Source organism: Paramormyrops kingsleyae, chromosome 2 (assembly GCF_048594095.1).
Source record: "Paramormyrops kingsleyae isolate MSU_618 chromosome 2, PKINGS_0.4, whole genome shotgun sequence".
Classification (NCBI taxonomy): Eukaryota; Metazoa; Chordata; class Actinopteri; order Osteoglossiformes; family Mormyridae; genus Paramormyrops; species Paramormyrops kingsleyae.
Window position 1 is genome coordinate 4,409,381 of NC_132798.1, and position 16,658 is coordinate 4,426,038.

The window sequence follows — 16,658 nt, forward strand, 5'->3', positions numbered from 1 at the left end:
GTCGAACCACTATGGATTAATTAGTGACATATTATCATTATGTTAAATAAGTGGCTTTTGTCACAGTCTGCTTTTTTCATTCTGTTCCACCAAAGCTTTTCCCTTTACTGTGACATTTTCAGAGCAGCTCTGTTCTGAGTTTGTACGTCCTGTTATTGTAAACAGTACAGAAAATATTGACATGGAAGTAACACTGGGGGGGGGACATGAAAAATGAAATCTTCCAAGAGCAGATCATCATTCTTCAAATCTGGGCCTTCCATTGCTTCACCATGTGGTTTAATGTCCTGCTTCGCTCAGATGATTTTGAAGATATTACCAACCCGACGACCTCCCTGCTGCCAGCGTGGCCGAGTATGGGGCAGCAAGGAAGAAGCATTTTTGATCTGCAGGGACAGCAGGACCAGTCAGAGATACAGTGCAGGTGACGTGGGGGGGGGGGAAGGATTTTGCATCTACCGACATCAGAGTGAGATAAATTAAATTAATTAGTGATCAGTAGTTTTATCCAAAGGAGTTTGACATCCTAGGCCTAATGTCAGCATGTCCAGGATCTGGCACTATTGATTATTCTATCTCCTGCATTCATTTCTTTGATTGGGTCTTAGGTTGCACGCAACTCCATTATTTGTGTTTAATTGCATCCCCTTTTCAGGATGAGAGTTTTGATTGGCCGCCTGAATGCGGAGAGTTTTGACTGGCTGATTCCAGACATGTGCTCAGTAGCCTCTTGTTTATGTTTGTGTCATCGCAGGGAATCCGGGATTGAACCCACATCGCCACAATCATTACTACATAATGAGTAAAAGGATACACAATTCTGCTGAGGGTGGCTCCTTCAGGCCGCTGTTTGTAGGGCTCAGCTGCCTGGACAGCTTAGTCAGAGAGAGAAAGGCCACAGCCGTCACAGAAGAAAAGGCAATCATTGTGTCATTGACGACATGTTGCTAGCAGAAACAGGCCATTCTACCAATGGCAGCTTGTGATGGCTAAAAAGGTAAGTAATCACACTCAGTAGGAAGGAACCTCCTGTGATGACATGACAAGCTGTTGCATGTGTGGATGCTCAGGGGGAAAACGCTGGCATGCTCAGATCTGGAAGGGATCCCGGTCATTTGGGCGAGGCTGTTGATCACCCAGTGGGGACACCATGATGAGAATCAATGTGCAAAATGAGCGGAGGTGGGATGATGTAAACAGCCGCACAATGGTGAACGTGCTCTCGGGCTCATTTAATTGGCTCAGTGGAGTTAGTTGAAAAATGTCCCTGGTGCACCTCATCTCCTCTACGTGGGTCTTCTCTCTGATAAAGAGCGTCAATTCCAGCCAATTGGAGGCTCAATATGAGCTGGAGGTCTTGCGTGTCAAATTAGGGATACAGCAGAGCAGAAGGTTGGGGGTATTTGTGGCCCCAGCCCACAGACTGGAAGTCTCCGCTGTTCCTGCAGCTCTGCCTAGTGCTCCACATCCCTGGAGACCATAGTAAGCCCAAGCTTCTGCTCTGTTTCACTCAGTTTGTGTCACACACGCGCTGTTTAGGAGGCCGAGTGGAGGAGATGAGGCATTGTTGATTGGGATCCCCCTTCTTTACATGTTCAGGAACATTTGATAATAGTCAGGAAGGTAAAGCCTAAAAAAATAACTAAAAAAGGGTTTGTCACACCTGCTTGGGAGAATCCGTCCTGAGGAAATTGATCCCAGCAGAGGCTCTGAAGTTAGAATTACTGTTAGTGGGCGCTCATGTACTTTAAGGAGTGATCATTGAATTAGCTTCACTGCAGACTCAACTTAGAAAGCACTTTAATGGTGTCCTGTTTGTGTTGAGAATATACAATATACAAGAAAACAATGCAGTGCCAAAAGTTGTGAAATTACCATTCGAATCATTACAATCATCAGTTTTAGAAGAAAATTAAAAATAAAGATACTCTCAATTAAATATTTATATGTTGAAGATCCAACATAAAAAAGACAACAAATGGTAAATGGAGTGCAGGTGATTAGATCTGCACACATAAGCACCGTGAAACCTGCAGCAAGGATCTGATGCCCAGCTTTTGTTGATTCTTGCATGAACAATTCAATTAGCTGGGATGTCTATAAAATCGTTAGAAATTCTGTCCAGTATGAGGACTTCAGTGTGCGTGAGGGGCTGCTGCTTGTGAATTCTTTATTACAGCCACTTAAATACTTTACAAGTGTATCTCTGTATCTCTGCAGGCCACTGATCTCTAGGAATCATGCGTGAACGATGAAAAAATGTTCAAACTGTGGGGCACAGTGTGGTGTAAAATATACATATTTTCTCTAAAGGTGAGTTCTCAAAACGCCTAGAGTATTCTGTTTGCGATGCTTGCATTTCTGGGTGTGGATAACAATACTTTTTATGCCACTGTTTTGCCAGCCACTGTGGTGTGTCCTCTCTGCACTGAGTGAAGAATAAATCCCTTTCACTTTTCATGTAATGCTATATAATTCTACGTTACTTTAAATGGTTTACATAAATGCCCCAGTTGTGTGTAGAAATTCTGCCTTTCTACAGTTCACATAATTTGTGGGGTGACTGCATAGGGATCAGTTAAAATTTACAGAAAAATGTGCGCATCACCTGCGTATAAATGATCATGCAAAGTACACAAACATGGCAGAATCTGTAGCTGTTCATTTCACCTTAATTGTTCCTCTACATTTGCACTCTGTTTTCATTGGTCTGAGTCACAGTTATAACACCCCAGTGCAGGGGCGTTGCTAGAGATTTTGGGCCCCATGAAAGCATATCATATTAGGCCCCCCAGTCCAAACCAATCCAGTTATTTTCCTAATTTTGTAGGGCCCCTGTCACTCAGGAATCGTCCTAGCTTTCCTCCCCCTTACGGCGCCCCTGCCCCAGTGTCACTAAAGCTGATTGGTCCTTGTCTTCCCAGCAAGTTATTTTTCATGCACCAGGGCAGAAACCCACCTGGCAGTCCTGCTCTCCTTTCTGCCCGTTCTGTACACAGCAGAGAGAAATTGGGGGAGGTTACGTACAGTCACGCTCTCTGCCGGACACCTCGCTCCTTGTTCTTCACCCCAGCACCGGAGGAGACCGTTCGGTTGGGGTGGGCGGGGCAATGGGAGGGGCAGTGGGTGGAGCCTCAGCACCAGGAGAAGGTGCGGCCCACCATGCTGAAGAAGCGACGGTTGGGCTCCTTCAGGAAGCGGCAGAGCATGCGCAGAGCTGGCCGGCTGAGCGGGGCGTGTGGCCTCCCCTTGGACTCGTCCAGGCACTTGTCGCGGCCAGCGGAGAGCAGGCAGTAGAAGCCCTTGGTGGTGTTGAAGTAGAAGTTGGAGGCACTGATGCGCGCCGGCAACTCCAGGAAACGCTCCACCCGCTGCAGCTCAGGGAAGGGGTTCCGAATGAGGGCGTCACCATCCACCACGTGGATCTGGGCCCTGGGAAAGTGGGCCGTCCAGCGGCTGAGGTGCAGGTGATAGAGGCTGCGCTGCAGGGCCTTGTAGGCAGGGTTCACAGCGCCGTCCAGCAGCAGCAGCTCTTCCAGAGCAGGGTAGGGCTTGTGGCGCTCCCTGCGGTTGTGCAGGACCTGCGTGTAATCAGACACCAGCCGCTGCGCCGGGTCACGAACAATAAGCAGCAGCCGCACGGCCCGGTCCATGGCTCGCACCCTCGCTGGGGCCTGAGGGCTCGCAAAGTACCCAGGAGTCTTCTCCACCGTCAGCTGGCCCGGCAGGGTCACCGGCATCTGGGCGCGGTACCAAGCCAGCCCGCGGTGGTAGTGCTCATCCACGTTGAAGAAGTGCACCTCAGCCTTAGCTACCTCCACGTCCGGGTGCAGGCTGAGCATCTCCAGCAGTGCCCGCGTGCCGCCCTTTCTCACGCCGACGATGATGGCGCCGGGCAGCCGCTGCGTGGCGTTGCCCGGTGGGGATGCCGCCCCACGCGGCCCGCGGAGGCACACAGACAGCTGGGCCTGTAGGAGGAGCAGCAGCAGCAGGGCCAGAAGCAGATTCCACACCATGGCCCCCCCCTCTGCAGGGCGGCGCTTAGCAGTCGGGGGGATCTGCCGATCAGGCCCGGGTCATCACCCAAATACTGAACCTGGCAGGATATAGAAGGGCATCATTGTATTTATATGAGTATTACATGTACTCACAGAGGATCATGAATACTTACTAGAGATCATGAGTACTTACTACTCATAAGGCTTCCAAATGAATCATGTTCTAAACATCTTCATGTTCTTTTGGTCCCGAAAGAGCAGCAAATCATTTCTTTGCAAAGAAACGCCTTGTTTTTCGCCTCAGCGTCACACGAGCGGCGATGCCTGCAGTCGCCTGTTTCAGGAGGCGACTCGCTCTTTCAGACAGCGTTTAATTCCGGCCATATTCTCCGTTGGTACTAAAGCACCGAAACGTTAATCTTAAAACATCTGCGGGCAGCCGTGCCATGTGGGAGCGGTAAAATTAGACCAAAGGGTTTGATTATAAATACTTTATTTTGGAATCCTGGGAGGACACAGTTCATGAATTCCGCCTCATAATTAAAGCAGACGGGAAGCGTGTTTTTATGACAGTAAAGGATAACTCGATCCGCCACATAGTCTCAGAGGTATATGTGTCAGTTTTATTTCATTCTTAATACAGCTTCATTACGCTTATGCTATATCAGTGGAACCAGATCCGACATCCAGCCCAGTATCTCCAGCAGGTTCAGCTGCCTGGTTGTCACCCATTTTCTCTCTATGCTAACTATGGTCCTGAACACCTCATCACAGCTGATAGTTGTTTACTTAGGTGTAAATCATTTAACAGAATTTAAAAGCCTCCATTTGCATCTTGGTTCTTCTACATGGCCTGATACAGCAATTCATTGCAATCTTTGCAAATGACTCAAACAATCTGTGTAATTGCTAACATTTTACTGTTATGTTCTATTTATGATTATAGCCATAGTCTTAAATAAAATATTGAAAATGCTATATAAAGTGTTTTTGTCAGGCCATCTCAGTTACAATCAGTGATTTTTTTTTCTTCTTTCCCCTGGCTCTGCTACTTGGGGGGAGGGGCGGTCAAAACACCCCAAGAGGCACCTAATGGCATCATTGGGACTCGAAACCTGCACACAGCGCCGCACCTAGGAAATGTCTCCTGTTTAGTGTTTACTTCCTGTGTGTGAGTGCGCCGAGTCTCCCGCTAAAAGCAGGACCTCTGTCAGCATGTGGCACTTCAGTTTGAAATGACAAATCATTTCGTATATTTTTCTATGAAATGTTTGACTAAATTTACCTTGCTGGTACAAATAAACCTGAACCTGACTATGGAAACAAAAATTAAATAATGTATTGCCTATAGCTGGGAAATTAACAGGAGCATTTGCCTGAGTATGTTTTTATTTGTATTAATTTTTTTTTTTTTCCCTTTTTGCCCGAAGGGTCTTTAGCATGGCAGCATTTATCAATCTGCCCGTCTCAGACAAGAAACCTCTCTCACCAGTTTCCCTTTTTCATGTTTGCCCACCATAATTGCCCCTGTGGGAGACATGGCAGCCCCTCTGCCTCCTGTGTCTCCCGCTCTGTGTTTGTCTCTATCTGTGCGAGAAGCGACGCCATTGCCGTCATCATCATCATCATCATCACCATTACACACACCATCAGCTCTCCATTATGCTGCTTTAATGTGTCCTTTCATTTGTTTCCAAATCTGTGTGCTCTTATCTTTTATGTATCCACGGTGACGTTATATTCTGCTCATGGTCGGCATTTCCTGCTGTGGGCGTCGCAGAAATGATTTCGGCAGCCGGACGGTCGGCTGTAGATTCATTGCTTGGTCTTGAGAGGTTTCAACTCACCCTTGAAGTTAATGCAACGTTGTATTTATTCAGGTTCAGTGTTTTGTTGAGGCTCTAGTGGACATGCGTGTGTGTGTGTGTGTGCGTGCGTGTGTGTGTGTGTGTGTATGTATGTCTGTGCATGTCTTTCACTGTAAGGCAGGAGCAGATCATTGTTTACAGATCCACATCATCAGTGTCAATGTAATTTGCTTTAACTTAAATAACAAGTGGGTGATTTTTCAGCCTCAGTTATTAGAATGAAAGCATCACCTCTCCGTGGGGGTTTTTACACTCACGGGTCTGGGAATCAGTCAGTTAGAGCGGAGACCCTCCAATAGGCCCGACATCACGATCCCCCGTCGGGTCCCGGGTCCCTGGTGAGCTGCACACCACTTCCAGCACTGCTAATGAACAGCTCCTCAGCCCTGCACACCTGCGCACCCACCTCTGTGGTGACCCTGCAGTGCAGCGCCATGCATTAACCTGTGTCCCTCGTGCATTTAACAGCACGTCCTCCAATCGCATGCATATCTGTCGGCAGACTGTATGTATGCTGTGCCTGAGTCCAACGGAACCGTGGCCATGCCCCACCTCTTCAACTGGGCCCTGGCATGGAGCAATCACACTAGTCAAACAATGGGTGGCTTAGTGTGAGTAAACCCTTAGTGACACGCACTGGGGATTGTGACCCCATTCAAGCACTCTATATGCCACCCAGTGCAGCAAACTGTAACATCTAGTCTTTAAAACCAGGATAACCATTGTATAAAACAGTGACATCCAGCGTATCAAACTGAGACATCTAGGATATCATACCATGATATCCATTGTCTCAAACTCCCAACCAAGATGAACATCATCCCCCACAAAACACATTTTATAAACTGAGCTCTGGACATCCTATAGACAGTGACCTTCAGTACATTTTTACACCCTTTGCAGCTGGGTGACTGGCTGAGCTCCCAGTTAGTAACACTGGACATCAGGCACCTCCCCCAGCTCCCTGTGAAGCCGCCATCCTGCTCCATTGCCCAGGAGGCGGCAGGCCGTGGAGGATTTCAATCGTACCAAGCGGCTGCACAGACCCCCGAGGCCTGTGCTTTTTGCAGTAACGGCGGGGCTCTGATTAAAGGGCCTTTTTCTCTGATTCCATTCTTCTTTTCTCTCGCCATCTGATTAGACGTCTCTGGTCTGAAAGGAGCCGGTCTGTCCCGGGGTCAGCCTGCATAGCCGTGCCGAGCCGCCAGGCCGACTTCCTCTCCATTACACCTGCGCAGTGCACCTGCACTCAGGGGACAGAGGCCTTCCCAGTGCACCGGCGACAAGCCATTTCAGCTCAAACTGCTCACCCACTGACTCCTGTATCTCATTTTCTCCCTCATTCTACATTTCTGGAATAGTATTGTTACTAATCTGCACAGCCAAATTTGAGGATCAAGATCAACAGTCAAGCTAGCCGGATCAATCTAGTTTAATAGTTTACACAGCCTCCTTGCAGTCAATATGCATTACAGACTGCATGATAATGACTCTGATATACATTAGTGATTATAGTATTGCAATTAAAATACAGCAATAGCAAAAGATGCACACTTTGAGAATTATTTAAATATTTAAATAGTAATAATAGCAAAATCACGGACTAATGTCATTGAACGTCATTGAACGATGGACCCCGAAACAGACAGCTGGATGGGGTTAGGTACTGTCACACCAGTATGGCTGCCCCCCGCCGGCTGAGTACCAACACGCTGAGTAAGTCACTAGGTTGCAGTGTCATAACACCTACGCTCTGGCATCTTCTGCAGTAAGAATAACACAGCAAATTTGCAATTAACACAGCAGATTCACAAAACTGTCTATCCGGCATATTCGCCATTGGCTAAAGCAGTGGTGTGCATCCTAATCGCTAATGAGGACAATTCATTGATCACTTAGTTGGCAATATGAGGCGAGCTTTGTGCGTGTACAAAATGGGTAAAAACGACATCTTCACTAACAGTGTAAAAAAAATATTGTAGTGTATTATGGATACAAAATAATCTAAGTAGTACCTGATTATATTGATTCAGTATTCATTGTTAAAATTACAAGTGGTTGCAGAATCGTCTTAAGAACAATACGAATCTGCATTGGCGGAGCCAATGGCAACCCTAGGAAAAGAGAGTACGTCCGTCTATGTGACGTCATTGTGTTTAACTGTGGTTTTAAATTTTGAATTGAATATTTGAATGTGATCAGCATGCAAAACACTGGTTTATTTCTTTGAGATACAGTATACGGGGATTTCAAATTTTTGGCTAGTTTCAGCTTCCGTTGGGTGGATTTTAAGCAGACTTTGGGCTGGAGATTTTTGCTGAACCTGGCAACACTGCGCGGGCTGGAATAGTTGTGGTGTGCGGGCTGTATCGGGCTGTAGACTGCGACCTTTCATTGAGAAATTTTTAAATTTCACAGGTCGCACCTGAGTCATCGTATAATAATTACTAGGATGTTTCGCTCCTGTACTGGTAGTGCGTTAATGAATTGTGCGTGATTTTTTCCCCATGGTTCAGTGTGTCTTTTTTGCTGAAGTGGTCTCTCCTTACCTGCACCGGGGGAAAAAGTGTTAAAAAGGAGGCGATCTAAGGCTGATGATTAAAAAAAAAAATCTAAATACGAAGAAAGAGGAGGAGGCAGGTGGAAAGGGAGAGCCAAAGGGAAGTCCCGAGGCAGACACAAGTGACGATGAGAGATATGTTATTGTAACAAGTATGCTCACTAGAGCACCTTGTCAAAGTTCGCTGCCACCACCTTTTTTATTTAAAGAGGCTGGGGAGGTCCAGCCAAATAAGGACGCCAAAATATGAGAAGATCTTTATTAAATATTCTCCGGATTACAACCCCTTCCCGAGGGCTGACACACATCTCACCAGGAATGATACAACCGCAATTCCCCCTCCCTCCCTCCCTCCACTCAGAATCCAAGTGTGCAGCACAGCAAGCTTAGAATCACAACACTCGTGCAAACCCTTACACACGGCAAACAAACCATTCCCGATGCACCTTCTAACCCCGCCCTCCTACTCACGACCGTAATCCGGGGATAAAATTCATACACACATACATGCTCTCATTCATTCCAGATATACAATATTAAAAGCGGTTACTCCCCTGGGAAGAAGCACACCCGGCCCCCCCGCATTCTCCAGGGAAGGGGAAGTTGGGGTTCCTTGATCAACAGGGGTCGTTTTAACCCGCTGTACCTTGCTGCCAGCCTTTTAAATCACGATTCCTATCCTTCAAAACATTACCCCCCCCGTAACTAACTAGCTTCATCCGCGGCCGGTCTACCACCGGCGACGGACACACCACAGTTTGCTGACAGCTCTCCAGCACCCCAAAGTTTCTCTACAAAACACGGAACAAAGAACACTCTCCCCCCCCCCGAAATAGACGTCCTCTTTATAACTCCCCCTCCCCCCTACCCCCAATCCTAATCACCGGTGTTCCCCATTAACATCGCAAGGAGCGACCACGCCCAGAGCCGTTCACTACATTATTAAAGCTAATGTTCAGATTGAAATATTTGGCGAGAACAGTAATTTACCTCCTTCACATTCGCGTATTTGACATTCGCGGATTCGGCCATTCGCGAGTTGGCCGTGAACAATTAAATGGAATATTTTTGGAGAAACTCAAACGATGCGTAAGCCAAAACAATACCGAAAATGATTTGGGTCACATAAAATCATATAATACATAATATTCGTTCATGTAAGTGCATATTAAAAGTCTTGGCTTGGGTATGCCGCACATCTCGGTAACTATATATATAGCCTCACTCAGCTGTCTGAATGACATCATGCAAGGTCGCTGATTAATATCATGCTGCACCAAAACGTAGGGTGCGACCAAATCATGTGCTGGTGCGACCAACTGAGAAAGCTGGTAGCAGCAGTGCTACCACTGGAAAACTTAGCCTGGAGCCCAGTGTGTCACGTCCCGATCGTCCCGATCCTCCCGTGTGCCACGCTCCCCTCTCTACCTCGTGTGGAATCCCGTGATCCCAGCTGTTTTAGTTGTGTAAATTGTTGTTACGCGTATTTAAGTCCGTGTCTGTGTGCGATTTCTCTGGACTCTTGCTCCCCTGCTCCATAACCCCCACTTTGTGACATTGTGTATGTTATTTTTCCCAGTTATTGCTATTGTGCATTGTCTATACATCCTATGCATATAAAATACCCAGTGATAATGTTTGTTATAATAAACTGTGATAAGTGGTGCATCTCCTGCCAATCTAACTTTTCACCCTGATGTTACTTTCTGGATATGCTCCTGGTCCGCATTCCTAGTCAGTGTTTCTGACCCAACACGTTCAGTTTTATTGTACTGAAAAGTGTTAAATATCTGAGCAGTTCCTGCGGGTTGGAGACCCAGTGAACAGGATAACTTCTGCCGCAGGTGCTTTATTGTCTTTGTTGCACAGGGTACTGGAGCAGGTTTTATATCAAAGCTTATAACTAACAATTTTAATTGTTGATGAATTATCCTGGCATCCCATCATCTACCCCTGCCATATGCCCTGTACTGCCTGGAAGTAGTTTCAGCTCTTTAGAGGTATTAGCCTTTGATCTGTATATGTTGAGTATTCAAGATTATTTCATAAGACTTGAGTGTTTCCTGGGGATGGGCCCCAACACGATTTTGCAAAATGTAAACCTTACAGCCTCTGGCCCGCTATCACTGAAAGTCAGCCACCAGTGCTCATATCTTCCAGGCTCCACACCCGCTGACCAGTATTACCGTACGACATCTGTCTATTGTCAGTGTGGGCCGGGCACTGATGATCTGTGGTCACGCTCGTGCCAGCCTACCACCCAGAAGCCAGATGAAAGGACTGCGGGCCCGTCAATAATGCTGCATGTCCCTGATAATTAGATTGGGGTCCCCTGCCTCGTAGTCATGTGTGAGACGTCTCAGTGATGTCCGCAACCTGCTGTTCAGTCATTTGTAATTACCAGCACGTCCAGCATCGCATCCCCTGTTGGTTGTTTAATTTAACCTGATCATTTGTGAAGTGAATAAACAGATAAATGGAAAAATTTAAGATATTTAGGGTTGGATTAAGGGGAGGAGTGCAGATGCGGGAACAGATCAGGAGGAGTACTGAAGATGTATGAGAATATGGCGAAGATGAACATACCGTATCTCACAGGCTTTGGGGAGGAACAGATTGTTATTAGACTGCCAGTCATGCCGGGTATGTCACTCGCTATGGCAGCCTTGGGTTAGAAAAACAATAGCTGCTCATGCACTAACTGGCAACCCTCCAGGAAGTACCTCAGTCTTGTGTTCATGGCAGTCTGGGATTGTCTACACTGATATGGCACCACGTTTAAACATGTCCACAGCAAGCCCCAAGGCTACATTCCAGTAATAATGGCACTGGTGTGTAGTGGCAAACCTGTGTACCTAAAACAACCTTTAAAGAAATGTGCAGCTCTGGCATCCTATAGGCCAGTGTTTTTCAACCCAGTTCTCCAGTGGTCCATATTTTTGCTCCCTTCCAGCTCCTAACATACCTGTACCAGGTATTTGTTACATTAAAGCCATCTCTGATCATACATGACCGCCTAAGGGCGCCGGTTTGGCCCAACATCAATGTGGTCCAAACCAGCCCTAAACCCCCACCCCCCCAAACACATATGGTCCTCCCAAATTATTGGTAGGGACATGCCCCTACTGTCCATACCCAAATCTATGCTTTTGGGTATGTCCTATACCAATGGCAGTGAATTGCTATGGGGGGATAGAGCACATTCCTCTACACTCCAGTCTCATTTTCTACACCCTATTCAGCAGTCCCATTTTAGTGAGCATGTAAAATTAAACCCACCCAATCATGATCTGCCATATTACACGGGAAGGTGCTCTCGACTGGCACTGCACATTAGTGGGGTTAATGATGAAGATGGTCACCCCTCCCAGTGATCAAACTTTAAATAGTAATGCATCAGCCAACTGTCCCCCTGTTCGGTATGGATAAGAAACCTACTCTGATGGCTGTCGTGGAAGGCATGATGGCATAATGGTAGATCCAACAAGGAGACATCCCTGCAGGTGGACAGAGGAGATGTTTCATGAAGCTGTCAGTCTTCAACTGCAATGTATCCCTTTAAAAGGGCTCGCAGTTGGCTCACAGAACTGAGGTGATACAGTGAGATACAGATCTAATAGGCTGGGCAGATCTAATAGGCTCTGAATCCATGGGTAAAGTCACACTATAATGGGCAGTTTGACTGAATAAGATATTCCTTGGGTAACTACATAAGACCCATAGTAGACTGTTCAAGGTTCCCTCCTACATCAGTGGTCAAGAATGACCAGAAGCGTTTTAGCGTAATCAGAGTATTTGTATGGAGCTTCTATCATTTTTCCTAATGCATGACATGCTGGTTATGTATTATACATTCAAGGAAATCATTCAGTCATATGTTTAGTGAAATGTAGTGAAATTAATTCAACAATTGGAAATACATCAGTGTTAAATGCTGCTTAATTAAATATTGCGGGAAAATTGTGGAAACACCCAGCATTTTTGGGATTACGCTTTAAAAATGACTACATGATATTGGCAGTGACTACATGATATTGGTAGTTTATAAAGAAATCAAGGAATGTCTACAAATATCATACATTGGACAATTAAATAAGTAACTGCAGTAATTGGAATAAAGTTCTGTAATCTCTAAAAATTGGAAGTGTTTTCACAATTTATTAACATTGCATTAGCTATTTATTATTCAGTATGTGTATTAATGTTTCAATATTTGCATAACATTAATGTGTATAGTCATATTTCTTATTAAAGGATAACATTAATTAACTGCGTATGCAATGCAGTTACTATTACTGGGTGTTCAAAATGTAGTTATTTATCTATTTCTGTACCGTTTGTCCTATTCAGGGTCATGGGGACTCTGGAGCCTATCCTACAGGCACAAGGCAGAGAACAAGTCAAGATGGGGTATCAGCTCATTACAGGGCAAACACACACCATTCACATACACCTATGAAGCCAAATTTAGGGGGGTACATGTCCCCCCCCCCCTTCCCCACGGTTCCTATACCCCTGTGCATATCAAGTAAACATTGCAGTCCAGTAATATTTGGGGCACTGTTGCATCAGGTTAATAGGGGTTATATGATAAATGCATGGATGAGGAAATTAAGCTGGCTTGTGGTTTAGAGGTCGTCATTGGATGTGTACAGGTGTGGCAGCCCAGAACAAAGTAGACAACCTGCTAAAGCATCAAGTTGCATGAAAAGCTTAACCGGAAAATCAATCTAATCTGTGGAGGTGATGTTTCAATCTTACAAGTAGCTCTATGAATTTTTGAAAATGAATGCATTTTAACGGTATCACATTTTGACTGTTCAGGGCTTGCTGTGTTGATGAGCAGGGCTGTAGCCCCGTGTTATCTTGCCATCCGTGTTGATGGTCAGTCTCCCAGCCAGACCGAGCCCCCCCGTCCTTTACCACATACTAAGCCCCTGCCAAGCCACTCTCTCCAGAAGCAGCTGTAAGTAATCACAAGTAGTGCTGACACATCCTGTCTCCCTCTTAATGCCATGTAATATGCTTAAGGACCTGTAATGGACTGATACCCGGAGGTGCTGCAAACCCTATTAAGTGGCTGGTACTGGGGTCTTCATTGCCCCTGCCCCCCAATTGCATCATTCTGCTACCTGGAGAGTGTGGACCACTTGAGAGTATTGCCACGGGGAGGTTCTTCAAGGCACACCATTTCCTCAATCCTAAAGTAAAGAGTTTTGCCCCCTGCAGGAAGCGAGGAAGTCGTGCGTGAGCCTTGTGATGAGCAAAGTCAGCCTCATATGTATGCGGAAGCCAAGAGCTGAAGCTCGTTTAAAAGTTTCGGGCTGAATTTCTCTGGATGGAACCAACACCATGCTGGTTTGAAGCCAGAGGGATCAAACAACTCATCTTCGCCCATTGACTCAATCATGAAATTGACAAAAAGAAAATTCTGAAAATAGGCTAAATGCTTCCACATCCAGGTCAGCCTGCATTCATAGTGGCTGCCTGGAGTGGCTGCTTTATCTAGGGATACGGCACACATCAGAAATAGATATCCTACTTCTCATTAGCCTTCTGGTTCTTGGGTCTGTCTTCCTGCTTCCTGCTAATCTCCTCTTGGAGAGTTACTGTACACGCTTTTTCTCCATTTTACGCATAAACAGCCTCGGCTCCTGTCTGATGGCAATGCGTGAAATCAGTGAAATCAATTCAGTCATTGCACGAGATGAATTTGTGAAGGCATTGCTTGCATTACTGCCAGCAGTCTTGCATTTCAAATGAGGGAAACTCAACAACATATGTCTTATTGCTGCTGTGGCCTCATCAGTGTAACACCAGTCTTAAATGAATATGGCTTCCAGGTTCATACTTTCCTAATGTGAATTATTCAGCTCAGTGGTCATACATATAGCGTGAAATGGAGAAAGAGATTAAACTCTTGGATATAACTTAATTGCAAAAAAATCATAAAAGATTAATTTTTCTTCCATAATGATAATTCAGTGTGCTCTGGATAAGACCTGTGAATTTTGCAGGAGAGGCTAATCTCTGACCGGGTGGGTTTCCTTTGCACTGGAAGGCTTTAATCCCCCGTTTTCCCCCTTTGTCTGGTGACAGTGAGCTTCCTCTCAGCGCACCAGTCCCACCAGTGGGGCTCGTTAGCGCCGCAGTCTGGCTGTTCTCCGTGGGCTTTTCCTGACAGACTGCCGCGTGATTCTCAGAGAGCGGGCCAGGGAGACTCTGATCACTCAAAGTATGTTTTCATCACCAAGGTCTCAAGAGTTTCTCGTAGTAGAATGTCATTGAGTGCTCACACCTGGCTGTATATGAGGACAAAAATCTAAAGTAACTGTGTGTGAATTTAAGTTTTTTTTAAGTTTAGAAAGGTACTAGCCTTTGATTAGCTCATTCACTGTGACATATGATATTTTAATAACGTAAGACTTTAAGCATCACTTACTCAGATGAATGTATCCTTTGTTATCTTATGAGTTCACATTAAACTCCTGTCTGTCACCACGGAAGCATCCATTAATTCTTCAACACTCAAATATCATATAAATAACTTTGAAACTTCGCCTTTCAGCTGCTAGTTTGAGAATAAAGGAGTAGAATCTCAAATCTCTTTCACTGCCCCCCCCCCCCCCCAGTGTCTCAGTGGTCCTCTGAGATGGTGCCCGTTTTCAACATCTTCATGTCCAAGGACTGTGACTCCCGCATGTTCTGCTACAGAAGCAGCGAGTGTGGCCCAGACCAGATTCTGTGAGTCGCAGGGGTGTCTTACCTGTGTCTGTGTGGCTCCGCTGTACGTCTCTCAATCACGGTCCACCAGGTCTGGGCTCTTTTGTTTTGCTGACACTTTTTCAGAGCTTCCCTCTTTCTGTCTCTTCTCCCAGCTCTTCCTTTGTCCCCTGTCTGCGTGTCCAGCTGCCAGCCCTGTTGGGGACTTGTAACTTGTAAGGGGAGGCAACGCGTGGATCTGGCTGCAGCTCACTGAGGGGGAGATAAAGAGAGAGAGGGACTGTAAGAGAGAGAGAAATAGAGACTGAGAGAGAGAGACGGAGAGAGGGAGTGAGAACCTCAGACTGTGCTGCTGAGCAGGCAAAGCGAGTGAGTGAGGTAGGGAGAGAGGGAGCGTAAACACATCTTCTCCTTGGGGAAATTCTTCCTACCCCTCCTTTTACCCCTCTCTCACTCTTTCTATTTGCTTTGCTTTCATTCCCAATTCCTTCTCTTCCTGACCTCTATTCACTTCCCTGCCTTTTCACTCTCTCGCTTAGTCCCACTCTGCCATTAATTTCTAAACGCCGTTCTTATCTCGACTCCCATCCCGGCCTCGTCTCTGAGTGTGCCCCTGTCTCTCCGTTCTCAGTCACGCCGGCGGTTTTTGCGTTTGCTTTTGACAGTTCTTTTGTCATTCATTTAACATGTACTGAACAACATTCTTATGTTGACCAAGAAAAGAATAAGAAGGACAGTGACAGGCAGTGATCTGCAGCAGGATTAATACAGGACAGTGGAAATGTGCTGCTCCCCAATGCCTGTCGCTCAGCTGCCCCTGACTGTATCTAAGCTCCGGTCTGTAGGGAGAGGGCAAGAAACATTTTTATAAATATATTCACTTCAGAAATTCTGGATCACTGAAGCACCCCCCACGCACTCCAACTGCCAGTGTTCATGCTGTCTCTGTTATTCAGCACAGGGCTAAGAGGCTAGCTAACCCCACCTCCCTGCTCAGCACTGTGCTAAGAGGCTATAGCTAACCTCACCTCCCTCCTCAAAGTTGTGCTAAGAGGCTAGCTAACCCCACCTCCCTGCTCAGCACTGTGCTAAGAGGCTATAGCTAACCTCACCTCCCTCCTCAAAGTTGTGCTAAGAGGCTAGCTAACCCCACCTCCCTGCTCAGCACTGTGCTAAGAGGCTATAGCTAACCTCACCTACCTCTTCAAAGTTGTGCTAAGAGGCTAGCTAACCCCACCTCCCTGCTCAGCACTGTGCTAAGAGGCTATAGCTAACCTCACCTCCCTCCTCAAAGTTGTGCTAAGAGGCTAGCTAACCCCACCTCCCTGCTCAGCACTGTGCTAAGAGGCTAGCTAACCACACCTCCCTGCTCAGCATTGTGCTAAGAGGCTAGCTAACCTCACCTCCCTGCTCAGCACTGTGCTAAGAGGCTATAGCTAACCTCACCTCCCTCCTCAAAGTTGTGCTAAGAGGCTAGCTAACCCCACCTCCCTGCTCAGCACTGTGCTA

At 46.3% G+C, this 16,658-nt stretch overlaps 1 protein-coding gene across 2 annotated transcripts; it reads right to left on the reverse strand.

Moving 5' to 3' along the window:
* Positions 1-1,855: 1,855 nt before the first annotated feature.
* Positions 1,856-16,272, reverse strand: hs3st1l2 (heparan sulfate (glucosamine) 3-O-sulfotransferase 1-like 2). Of its 2 annotated transcripts, XM_023838425.2 has the most exons (3): positions 16,031-16,272; positions 15,193-15,401; positions 1,856-4,096 (listed from the first exon to the last, which is right to left on the reverse strand). In XM_023838425.2, the coding sequence occupies exon 3, from the start codon at positions 4,014-4,016 to the stop codon at positions 3,135-3,137; it is 882 nt and encodes a 293-aa protein (XP_023694193.1). In that variant the 5' UTR covers positions 4,017-4,096; positions 15,193-15,401; positions 16,031-16,272; the 3' UTR covers positions 1,856-3,134. The 2 variants fall into 2 exon arrangements, with proteins under 2 accessions (XP_023694193.1, XP_072560000.1); XM_072703899.1 differs by having other exon boundaries at positions 15,193-16,272.
* Positions 16,273-16,658: the final 386 nt, after the last annotated feature.

Excerpts from the sequence above, each read along its gene's own strand:
- hs3st1l2 (XM_023838425.2), bottom strand. The coding sequence starts at position 4,016 with ATGGTGTGGAATCTGCTTCTGGCCCTGCTGCTGCTGCTCCTCCTACAG.